The sequence below is a fragment of the Montipora foliosa genome, chromosome 13 (genome assembly GCF_036669935.1).
Source record: "Montipora foliosa isolate CH-2021 chromosome 13, ASM3666993v2, whole genome shotgun sequence".
Taxonomy (NCBI): domain Eukaryota; kingdom Metazoa; phylum Cnidaria; class Anthozoa; order Scleractinia; family Acroporidae; genus Montipora; species Montipora foliosa.
In genome coordinates this window covers 18,596,023-18,608,695 of record NC_090881.1, presented here as the reverse complement: position 1 = coordinate 18,608,695, position 12,673 = coordinate 18,596,023, and the positions used below count along the sequence as shown (strand labels likewise).

The 12,673-nt window shown below is 40.1% G+C and overlaps 1 protein-coding gene across 1 annotated transcript in view; it reads left to right on the top strand.

Moving 5' to 3' along the window:
* LOC137981800 (tetratricopeptide repeat protein 28-like) overlaps positions 1-8,473 on the top strand; it is an 11,023-nt gene extending 2,550 nt beyond the window's left edge. Inside the window, exons 3-7 of the mRNA XM_068828847.1 lie at positions 2,869-3,726; positions 3,941-4,322; positions 4,584-4,922; positions 5,136-8,105; positions 8,386-8,473. Of these exons, the coding sequence (XP_068684948.1) occupies positions 2,937-3,726; positions 3,941-4,322; positions 4,584-4,922; positions 5,136-8,105; position 8,386 (4,482 nt within the window). The 5' untranslated portion in view covers positions 2,869-2,936 and the 3' untranslated portion in view covers positions 8,387-8,473. The remainder of the gene's footprint in view (positions 1-2,868; positions 3,727-3,940; positions 4,323-4,583; positions 4,923-5,135; positions 8,106-8,385) is intronic.
* Positions 8,474-12,673: the final 4,200 nt, after the last annotated feature.

Sequence of the window (12,673 nt, the reverse complement as noted above, 5' to 3'; positions counted from 1 at the left end):
CTGCGGACTGCGGACTGCGGACCGGATATAAAACGAGGACTGAGTATGAAATGCTGACTGAAGGCAGAGGGACTAGGCACAAAACGCGGACTGAGTACAAAACACTGAGAAAAAACACGGAGCAATTAAATGGCGACAGTCCGTCATGGGAATGGTGGAAATAATGTTTCGTGCCATAAAAGTCAGGTGCATAATTGTCACGTGAGAGATGTTAGCTGACGTTTCTTCCAGCATGACCGGTGTAATGTATTTATCAGAGGTAAGACACGAAAGTAATTCATGGAATCCTTTGCTTGTCACCAGCTTTATGTTTGGGAGATGCCATTGTGATATTTAAACAGGGCTCTGTTTACCTGTTCGCAGAATAACTGTTTCTTGCGATTGATTCAACTTTTTGTTCACCTCATTGTTGCACTGGTCCTTCTGTAAACAGCACTCGACCAAGAGAAGAACTATTGTAGCCGATGTCCTGATTTACACGTACACACTACCGACTTCATCCTTAGCCTCTTACACAGACTTTAAAACTAAAGATTGCGTGACGAGCCAAAGCACTCTTCCATCGATCCGGCCATTCTGGCTTGAACTACGACCATAACAGTCAGAGGACTTTAATATAAAAGATGGAAATATAGGAAGAGTTGAAGTTTATGCCTAAAAGTTTTCCGTTCTTCCCCATAACAATTTTCCCACTCCCTCTAGTGTTTGACTTAATTTGCGTTAATTGTTGACTTCAGTTTACAGTGTCGCCAATTAGTGCTCCAGCGCTCGAACGACTAGACACTATAATAAATAAAGGTCCTTTCTTTTCCTACCGTTTTCCTTTTTAAGCCCGTGGAGTTAAGTATAATTTTTGCAATAAAATCTCTACTTTTACTTTCGCTAGCCAAATCGACGTTGTGACAGAGCATTCTGTATACATTTAAGATCTGTATCTGGGCCATTTCAACTCTAGTTTTGTTTTATACTCCGTTTTTTGATACTCATTCCTTGTTTCATATCTAGTCTGCAGTCTGAGTTTTGTACCTGGTCTTCGTTTTATACCCAGCGCGTTTTATACCTAGTCCGCATATTATACCCGGTCCGCAGTACTGGTCCGCAGTCCGCAGTCCATGATTTATACCGGTAAATATTGGCCTGTTTTAATTGCATCCCGGAAAAGGGAATTTTTCCTCTTTTTCACTATTGAGTGCTGTGTGGTTGCATAAATACGCCCTTTTCTACAGTCAACCTTACTCAACCATTGTAAGTGGCCGTTACTAAACAGTTCCTCCTATTTCGAATCTCCTGTCCGGCTTATCCTTCGGTGAAAGGCTGAATGTGTTGGCGCAAAATGATTGATTATCGCATCCACTCATGGCTTAAACCTTGAAGCTGTTTAAACCAAAGCCAATTCCGTTATTGAACTGAAGAAACTAAAGCGGAAGTCAGTTTTATTTATATTGCTCAAATTAATCTTCGTTTCCATTAAATATCCTAATTGTAAATTCGTCCATGTTAGATTTTACAGGAAGTTAAAACTTCCAGTCAAGTCTTTAAAAAGCTTGTTGGTCATAGAAACATCTTACCACCTCTTAAAATTAGGCTTCAGAAATAAGAAAAACATAATGTGAATGGTGTCGAGAGGCACAGTTCGATGTTAGCTGTGCCCCGGATTCCGGCACTCCTGCGTGTTTTAACCCCTTCACTTGGATACGGTAATACTGCAGGTCATCCCTCACAGGATCTTGAAAGCAAAGGTTGGCTAAACCTCGACAATGAGACCACCTCTCGTGGTCTAAACATATAGATGAAATTAGTACGAGAATATTTACAGCAACAGGCACCCTTAAACGTATAAGGTCATTCATCTTAGAAGAAGGCATTGCCCACCAAGTCTATCAAGCGCTCATCTTACCCCACTTTGGTTATTGAAGCTCCGTTTGGGGCGATTGCAACTGAACTATAAGTGATAAACTCCCAAAGCTTGGAATTTCAAAATCGATCACGAGTGACCACCAAACAAATCATGCACGAACAAGTTCATACAAGTTTTTATTTATCACATACTCAACAAAATCACCCCATCGCTTTGATGCCATGGCAAATTCCGTATTGCACTCTGAAACCTCTTTTGCACTCTAACCTATTTCTGCATTCGTCATTAACAAAAAAGAGCCCAATATTCTGTTGAGTGAATAATAAGTCTGTGCTTATGTATAAAGTGTAAAACCCAGATGCTACCTCTCGGGGGACCACCACTTTGGGTCGCCGGGCTTCTGACAATCGGCATACAAAAGTAAAAAAATTATGTAAAATAACATGACCATTCAAAAACTCGATAATAGAATTTTATTTACAGTTCTGTACTTAGTTAACTGGCCTTTAAATGAAAGTGAGGTTGGAGTTGACCCTGTCATGATACAGACCTCCCTTCTTTTCTTATGTTAACGATGTTCTCATGCTGATAAGTTGGAAGCAGCGAGGTTTCCATCAAAACAAGGACAACTCTAGCCTCACTTTTATTGATAGGCCAGGTACTATACTAAGCACACAATTGCTCCCCATTGAAATTTTGCATGGCTAAGGGCCGGAAGAAATTGTCAGATTCGGCTTAAAATTATTGTGGGGAGAATAAGCGAGGAAAAATTGGCAAGAATGAGAATCTTAAAATTCCCATGGAAAAATTCTACGGTGGTTTGAAAACTTAAAAAAGTAGGACTGAGTGACAAGATGTGTCATGAACAGCAACAGACAATTTTCAGTGCCATCGATTTCACCGTTACGAGAGAATGACTTGGTAACAAAGAATACATAATATTCCATAACCTTTTATTACTTAAAAAAGCAGATTAAATATCAAGCGTCTTTACCTTTCTTTCCTTCCAGCTTCATCCTTGACTTGACATTGGACAATCTCGTCGAAAAAGTTTTAATTCTTATTTAGTTATTGAAGAATGGTAGATGGAAAGTTAGAAGCTGTAGAGCAGCGAATGCTAGACCTTGCCATTGCGATAAGTGTAGAAGACAGGGATCGTGAAGGAAGGGCTCATTTTCATCTAGGCCGTGCTTACCTCAACCTACCTAATTATCAACAGGCCATAAAAAATTACGCACAAGCATTACGTATTTTCAAAGAAACAGGCTGCAGGGCTGAGGAGGGATCAACTTATGGAAATCTGGGAATTACCTATTTTCGTCTGGGTAATTTCAAACAGGCCATTGAGTACTTCGAAAAACGCCTTAGTATTGCTATAGAAGTAGGAAATGAGTTTGGTAAGGGATCAGCCTATGAAAATCTGGGAAGTGCCTATCTTAGTTTAGGTAATTTTGAACAAGCCATTGAGTACTACGAAAAACATCTTACTATTGCTAAAGAAATAGGGGATAGGGCTAGGGAGGGATCAGCCTATGCAAATCTGGGAGGTGCCTATCACAGTCTAGGTAATTTTAAACAAGCCACGGTGTACTACGAAGCACATCTTAGTATTGTTAAAGAAGAAGGGAATAGGACTGGGGAGAGATCAGCCTATGCAAATCTGGGAACTGCCTATGGCAATCTAGGTAAATTTAAGCAAGCCATTGAGTACTACGAAAAACATCTTAGTATTGCTAAAGAGGTAGGGGATAACGCTGAGGAGGGATCATCTTACAGAAATCTGGGAAATGTCTATCTTAAGCTACAATCGGCGACAAAATTAGTTGAGACAGTTGCCGACAGAGCACACTGGCAACGACACATTCATTGTTTGCAAAGAAAACTTGTCCAGAAAGTACGTTTCCGGGATACCCCTCCCTCCCCCACCCTAATCAATGTTGTACCGCTGTCGACAAGGCTCGTAGAAAACAGAAAAACACAACATTGTCCCGGGGGTGCGGGGGAGGGGGCCATTTGCGCCGCCGAGCTTGAAATCGACTCTAAAGGATAAGAGTGTCTGAACAATTTTGACGCCGATTGTAGGTAAGTTTAAACAAGACATTGAGTACTTCGAAAAAGATCTTAGTATTGCTAAAGAAGTAGGGGATAGGGCTGAGGAGGGATCAGCCTATGGAAATCTGGGAAGTGCCTATTTTAGCCTAAGTAATTTTAAGCAAGCCATTGAGTACTTCAAAAAAGATCTTAGTATTGCTAAAGAAGTAAGGGATAATGCTAGAGAGGGATCAGCCTATGGAAATCTGGGAATTGCTTATCGCAATATAGGTAATTTTAAACAAGCCATTGAGTACTGCGAAAAGCATCTTAGCATTGCTAAAGAAGTAGGGGATAGGGCTGGTGAGGGATCAGCCTATGAAAATCTGGGAATTGCTTATTGCAATATAGCTAATTTTAAACAAGCCATTGAGTACTGCGAAAAGCATCTTAGCATTGCTAAAGAGGTAGGGGATAGGGCTGGGGAGGGATTAGCCTATGGAAATCTGGGAAATGCCTATCTTAGTCTAGGTAATTTTAAACAAGCCATTGAGTTCTACGAAAAACATCTTAGCATTGCTAAAGAAGTAGGGGATAGGGCTGGGGAAGGATCAGCCTATGGAAATCTGGGAAATGCCTATCTTAGTCTAGGTAATTTTAAACAAGCTATTGAGTACTACGAAGAACATCTTAGCATTGCTAAAGAAGTAGGGGATAGGGCTGAGGAGGGATCAGCCTATGGAAATCTGGGAAGTGCCTATTTTAGCCTAAGTAATTTTAAGCAAGCCATTGAGTACTTCAAAAAAGATCTTAGTATTGCTAAAGAAGTAGGGGATAATGCTAGAGAGGGATCAGCCTATGGAAATCTGGGAATTGCTTATCGCAATATAGGTAATTTTAAACAAGCCATTGAGTACTGCGAAAAGCATCTTAGCATTGCTAAAGAAGTAGGGGATAGGGCTGGTGAGGGATCAGCCTATGAAAGTCTGGGAATTGCTTATTGCAATATAGCTAATTTTAAACAAGCCATTGAGTACTGCGAAAAGCATCTTAGCATTGCTAAAGAGGTAGGGGATAGGGCTGGGGAGGGATTAGCCTATGGAAATCTGGGAAATGCCTATCTTAGTCTAGGTAATGTTAAACAAGCCATTGAGTACTACGAAAAACATCTTAGCATTGCTAAAGAAGTAGGGGATAGGGCTGGGGAAGGATCAGCCTATGGAAATCTGGGAAATGCCTATCTTAGTCTAGGTAATTTTAAACAAGCTATTGAGTACTACGAAGAACATCTTATCATTGCTAAAGAAGTAGGGGATAGGGCTGGGGAGGGATCAGCCTATGGAAATCTGGGAAATGCCTATATTAGTCTAGGTAATTTTAAACAAGCCATGGAGTACAACGAAAAACATCTTAGCATTGCTAAAGAAGTACGGGATAGGGCTGGGGAGGGAACAGCCTACGGAAATCTGGGAAATGCCTATCTTAAGCTCGGTAATTTTAAACAAGCCATTCAGTACTTCGAAGAAGATCTTAGTATTGCTAAAGAAGTAGGGGACAATGTTAGAGAGGGATCAGCCTATGGATATCTGGGAATTGCTTATCGCAATATAGGTAATTTTAAACAAGCCATTGAGTACTGCGAGAAGCATCTTAGCATTGCTAAAGAAGTAGGGGATAGGGCTGGTGAGGGATCAGCCTATGGATATCTGGGAATTGCTTATCGCAATGTAGGTAATTTCAAACAAGCCATTGAGTACTGCGAAAAGCATCTTAGCATTGCTAAAAAAGTAGGGGATTGGGCTGGTGAGGGATCAGCCTATGGCAATCTGGGAAGTGCGTACCTTAGACTCGGTAATTTTAAACAAGCCATTGAGTACTGCAAGAAACATCTTAGCATTGCTAAAGAAGTAAGGGATAGGGCTGAGGAGGGATCAGCCTATGGAAATATGGGAAATGCATATTGCAATCTAGGTAATTTCAAACAAGCCATGGAGTACTACGAAAAACATCTTAGTATTGGTAAAGAAGTAGGGAATAAGGATTGGGAGAGATCAGCCTATGGAAATCTGGGAAATGCCTATCTTAGTCAAGGTAATTTTAAACAAGCCATTGAGTACTACGAAAAACACCTGAGTGTTGCTAAAGAAGTAGGGGATAGGGCTGGCAAGGGATCAGCCTACGGAAATCTGGGAAATCCCTATCTTAGTCTAAGTAATTTTAAACAAGCCATTGAGTACTGCGGAAAACACCTTAGCATTTCTCGAGAAGTAGGGGATAGGGCTGGGGAGGGAACATCCTATGGAAATCTGGGAAATGCTTATCTTAATCTAGGAAATTTTGAACAAGCCATTGAGTACTACGAAAAACACCTTACTATTCCGAAAGAAGTAGGGGATAGGGCTGGGGTGGCATTAGCCAATGGAAATCTGGGACATGCCTATCGCAGTCTAGGTAATTTTAAACGAGCCATTGAATACTGCGAAAAACGTCTTATTATTTCTAAAGAAGTAGGGGATAGGGCTGGGGAGGGATCAGCCTATGGATATCTGGGAAATGGCTATCTTTGTCTAGGTAATTTTAAACAAGCCATTGAGTACTACAAAAAATGCCTTAGTATTGCTAAAGAAGTAGGGGATAGGGCTGGTGAGGGATCAGCTTGTGGAAATCTGGGAAATGCCTATGCTACAGTGGGTCATTTTAAAAAAGCCATGGAGTACCATGAACACAGTCTTAGTATTTTCAAGGAAATTGGAAACTGTCGAGGAGAGGGAATCGCGTGGTATTTGCTAGGCTTTGATCATGAATTGTCGGGTTCCTTGAGTAATGCACTTAGTTGTTATCGTTTAAGCATAAACCATTTTGATGAAACAAGGCATAGTCTAAAATCAAAAGATGAATGGAAAATAAGTTTTCGTGATTCTTTTCGCGTGTCATACACTGCTCTGTGGAGGACACTTTTGAAGAATGGAGAGATTGAAGAAGCTTTGATTGCTGCTGAGAAAAGTCGAGCACAGACCTTGATGGATATTTTGAAAGAACAATACGGAATTCACTCTCAGCCAATTTTTGCACTCGCTCCGAAGCAAATTCTTTCAGATGCATTAGAACTTTTACCTTCACAAGCCGTTTTTGTGGCACTTGACGAGGACAAGATCACCTTTTGGGTGGTAAGAAAAGACAGCAAGATCAGCTTTCGACAAAACGAAATCGCGAATGGATGTGCTGACTTGATGAAAACTGTTTTGAAAGGGATCGGCTTAGGGGATGGTGTCAGGTGCGAGAATCGTTCTTTGGATCCACTACGCAGTGACCTGCCTTGCAGCAAAAAACGCATCAGTGAGGAAACAGTTGTACCATCTTTATCCTCCATTACCTCTTTACAACCGTTGTATGATGTCTTACTCGGGCCAATTGCAGACTTGCTCCAGGGAGATGAGTTAATCGTTGTTCCCGATGGACCATTTTGCTTGGCTCCATATTCTGCATTGAGTGAATCTGTCAGGATCCGCACCGTTCCCTCGTTGACCGCCTTTAATGTGATCGTTGGTGCACCTGAAGACTTCCACAGTAAGACTGGAGCACTGCTTGTAGGTGATCCGTGGTTGAAGGACGTTACTAACAAGAGAGGGCAGCCCATTTTGGCACAGCTTCCGTTTGCAAAACAAGAAGTCGAGATGATTGGAGAACCTCTGCAGACAACACCGCTGACTGGAAAAAGTGCCACAAAAGCTGAGGTGCTGAGATGTATGAAATCGGTTGCTTTAGTTCACATTGCAGCACATGGATGTCCCAAAACGGGAGAAATTGCTTTAGCCCCAAATACCGAACGGAAATCGCCAATTCCCAAAGAGGAAGACTATATATTGAAAATGTCGGATGTTCAGACAATTTCTCTTCGAGCAAGACTAGTTGTGCTGAGCTGTTGTCACAGTGGCCGGGGAGAAGTGAAGTCTGACGGAGTGGTGGGAATTGCGAGGGCTTTCCTGTGTGCTGGTGCTCGGTCTGTTTTAGTGTCACTCTGGGCAACTGATGACGAGGTAACGTTGCTGTTCATGAGGAGCTTCTACAAGGACCTGCTAGATGGAAAAAGCGCAAGTGCAGCTCTTCAACGAGCAATGAAATTGTTGCGAGAGTCAAAGGAGTATTGTGCTATAAAGCACTGGGCGCCATTTGTGCTGGTTGGCGATGATGTCATGCTGGAATTTCAAAAACATTGGTAGGTGAAGTTCGAGTTTAACTCAAATCAAATCAAATAGGCCTAAGATGGCATGACAACGAGATGCTAGCTTCGTAGTGTAAACAATTCAAAGTTTCCTTGGACACGCTTTTTGTCACAAATGTAATTTCCATATGCCTATCAGGCATGCACAGAAGCATAAAAGATAAATTTCACATTGGTGAACACACTGTTTTCTTTCAGCCTTTTCTGGCTTTTTGTTAACTGGTGAAGATGACTGATTTACCACGTCTCTTTTGCTGTTTCCGTTCTCCCATAGATCTCTGAACGTCATCTTTTGTAAGGAATTCTAAGACAGCATCGTCCTGCACGTAGTCATTCGCATCGGTGTAGTGTGTATGCTCGAAAGAACCATCTATATTTAGAGCTGTTTTTAATTTTTTTTTCATCCAGAATCGATCTCGAAGGTGCAAGAAGACCACCTGGCCGAGCCCGACGCTTCAGTGATTGCCGAACTTTAAAAAAAGTGTAGAACGGGTTAACAATCATGGTTATGCCAGTAGAACAAGCTTCAAAGGTTTAGTAGAAGTTTACTGCGTTAACTAAACCATCAGACTTAGATTTTTTTTAGTGAAAGATAATTATGACAGAAAGCTTAGCTCTTTAGTAAAGTGCTAGTTTTTCCCATTTTTTCGATACTACATTTCTCATATAACTTCAAAATGCAGTGTTGCTCCAATGGCGATCAAATATTAGTGTTATAGTTGAGTTGCCAAAAAGCATGTTTGATTTATTTCTTTGAAACTTTTTTAGTTGTAGTAAGCCAGTTTCGAAAGAAAAGATAAACAGCACTTCTGCTGATGACCCTTAACATCAGGCTTTTACCATGATAAAGAAAAGAGACACCTATGCAACATTCAAAGATCACAAAATAGAAAGGAAACGACGGGTGAATATTTTCCCTATTCTTGTCCTGCATAACAAATAAATGAAATCATCAGCAATAAAGAAGACGTTTTTCATTTCTTTATAAATTTCTTTCTGTACAGGGCTTATACAGCATGCCACATGGGTTGATCTTGTACTTAGTTTATTATAGTTGAATTTTTGTAGTTTTAGACTTACCATATTATTAATCATGTACTTAGTTTATAGTTGAATTTTTATAATTTCAGCCCTACGGTATTATTAATCGTGTATTATTAGTTCTAGGCTCTCTTTATGTCTGTACAAACACGCCCTCCATGGAAACCAGCTGAGTGTTGTTGGGGTTTGCGTGTTTCTTTGATTTAAATAAAGTATACCTACCTACCTACCTACCTAGCTCCCTCGAGTTATCGGTGGTGTTTTTAAGCAAAGTGAAAGAATGTTTTCATTCCGCCGAAAATAGTTGAATTCCTGGGATAATCGTTGGGGAACCAACAAATCCGCACCATGCTGGCAGTCTTTCTTTTGCTTGCTTGATTTTGGCGTTGTCGGGAAAGACTCTGCAGGAATCGAGTAAGATCTTTATTGAGTATGCACTGCATGTTGCCAGGATACAGTCTCGAACCCAAGCCCAATATACCAGATTTTGCCGCCATATTGGTTTTTCCACGGTACAGCGGGCTCAATTTAACCGGAAAAAACGGGTTTGACGAAAGAAAAGAAGATTGACTAATCCAGAAGTTCGGGCTGCGGCCCCTTCAAAGAGTTGACTTGATTCAGGCAGAGCCCCCTTTTGTCCTCCTCAGTAAAGAAAAAGACAAAAGGAGACTCTGCTCACGGGGTGACAAATCCGCTGCAAAGTTAAAAACAAATTCCCTGGAGTAGATTCATAGCCACCTTCACAACTGGAAAATTTTAAGGTGGCGCTTCTAAAATAAGGTGTGTTGTTTAAACACACCTTTCTTGTCCTCAAAACAGCACGCCTAAAGGTGTGTAGAGAAACACACCTTTTTATGTGTAGTTTAAACACACCTCAGTGTGTTACCATAACACACCTTAAGATGTGTTTTTGCCTTGTCATAAATTCGACACGGTTTAAGGTGTGTTTTGCAAAAAGATGTGTTTCCTGACACAGTGATGTGTAAAAAAGCACAACTTGTGCTTTATGCTTGCCCTAGATTTTGCAGGCTTAAGGCGTGTTATGGGAAACGCTGTGTTTTATCATGCTTCCCTGTGTGGAACAAAGCATACCTTAAAATCTGCTTTTAGAAATCACCTCATCAATAATACCCCAATGGTAAGTACTTGTGCAAAGTAATGTTTATTAAAAAATTACATCTATACAACAGTTTCAATAAGTCTTAATCCCGAACTCAAAATGTTTGTCCAATTGCAACAAAATGTCGCATAATAATAGTAAAACTTTAGGAAAAACTTATGTGCATTAGTTACAAAATCCGAATCTGTCCACTCAATGGTTAATCTTCACAGCAGTTCTTGAGAAATTCTGCCACACAGGCAGCATACAAGTCATGCAGTTTGTACCCATAATTTCAGTACGTCTTTTTAGTAACACAACCTCTTGCAAGAATAAAAGAACCCCTGAAATACAATGGGGATATCTGACATCGAAAATATTATGTGCTGCTACTACACTGTAGGTCCACTAGGGCTTCTGTCAGGTCACAATCACATTAAAAGAAGAAGTATCTTCTCCACAAAAAAGACCATTTCTACTTCCTTTTCAGATCCAATGCAAACAGAAATTTAAAATTTTCACTGTTGTGACTGATGTTTTGTCCAGTGGTGTCCAGGGCTAACAAATAAAAGAAAAAAATTGTAAGAGATAACAAACTGCCAAGACAACACTTACAAAGATACTAATACCACGGATGAAAAGAGTAGTTTTAAGTATACACCTTGAGTTGTACAATGCATGTACATGTACACCATGTTAAGGCACAAGCACCCAAGCTCAGTGTGAGGGAAAGACAACGTGGCCAGCAACAATATAAGAACTCATATGAGAATCTTGATAAAAGACTTAAAAACATAATTACATGAAAAATTTATCACTTAAAAGGCCTCACCTCATTGCTATTATGGGTAGCATCCTTAGTCCTGTGTGTTTTTCCAGATTCAATGCGATTTCAGCCTTTTTTTAAATTCCTTGGCTGCCAACAGTATTATAAAATCTAAGGGTGCACACTTTGATCTGGGGAACCCACCAAACTGAGAAGATAAAAATGTACCCATGGTTACAATTCCACATCAGAATCAATCGAACAAGATTCGCCTTTCATTTCAACCCACCATCAATGCAATAGCAGTCCTGCAAGCGACCTCAGGAAGCAGTTTGTTCACTTGATCGAAAGGAAAAATCTTTAGAAAGACGCTTGTATAGCCATCCTTGCCTGCTTAAAAAATTAAGTTGGTTACATACCCAAGTCTAAAGGCCGATGTGTTCAACTTGGCTCATCCCAGCATCTTTCCCAAGGTTTTCCTTTCGATCAAGTCAGCAAACTATCCTCTGAAGTCGCTTGAAGGGCTGCTATTGCATTTATGGTGGCTTGAAATGAAAAGTCAATCTCCGTCAATTGATTCTGATGTGGAATTCACTCACATAACCAAGGGAACATGAAAGTTTTATCTACATTTGTAGGAATACTTGACTCAATTTGGTGGGTTCCCCAGAATGGAGTGTGCAGCCTTGGGATTTTATAGTACCATTGACAACTGAGGAACTGACAAATGGCTCAAATCACATTGAATCTGGGAAAACACACAGGAAGGAAGTGACCCAAAACGGCAGTAAGGTAAGGCTTTTTAATTAAGACGTTTTTCATATAATTATCTTGTTAAGTCTTTTATCGGGATTCCCAAACAAATCCTTGTATTTTTGTCAGCCATGTTGCCTTTCCCTCACATTGAGCTTGGGGCACCTGTGGTTAAAGAGGTTACAATGTCTACCATTATCACAAAAGAGTTAAATAAATAATATTATTCTACAGATGTATACTTACATCTTTATTAACTTGTGACGAAAGTTAATACCGGTATATGAAAGCCATATTTATTGACTTTGTTGCATTTCTGCTGAGGCCTAAGGAAAGTAAACAAGGACTTTATTAATTAAGAGAACTTTTGTAATAACGTGACATTTCCACTTCTGTCAGAATGACAGCCTAAAAGGTAAAATACCAGGAAATAATGTACTGTATGTGTAACAAGACTAAGCTATATTGAAAGATTTGCAGTATGTGATTTAGGTTGATTTGTTAAAGAAGACCTAAAATATGTCAGGTCCACTGATGTTAAAATATTGATTATGACGAATAAATTAAGTGGTAAAAAAGAAAAGGTGTGTTGCCATTAAAGGTGTGTCATGATGGCTTCTTCAGATTTTTCCAGTTGAAGAACATTTGCATCTCATGAATTTATGGTGTGTAGCAAACTGATTGTTATAAGGTGTGTTATAATAAGCACAAGTGGTGTGCAATTATCACACACCTTATGTGTTTCCTTACACACATAGGTGTGTTTGCTTGAACAGTGAAATAAAACAGTCAAAAGGTGTGTTACCATTACACACCTTGGTGCGTTAGGGAACTCACTAGGTCTGTTATAAAAACAAACCTTAGTTTAGAGTGTGAATCCTCTCCAGAAAATCTTTCATATCT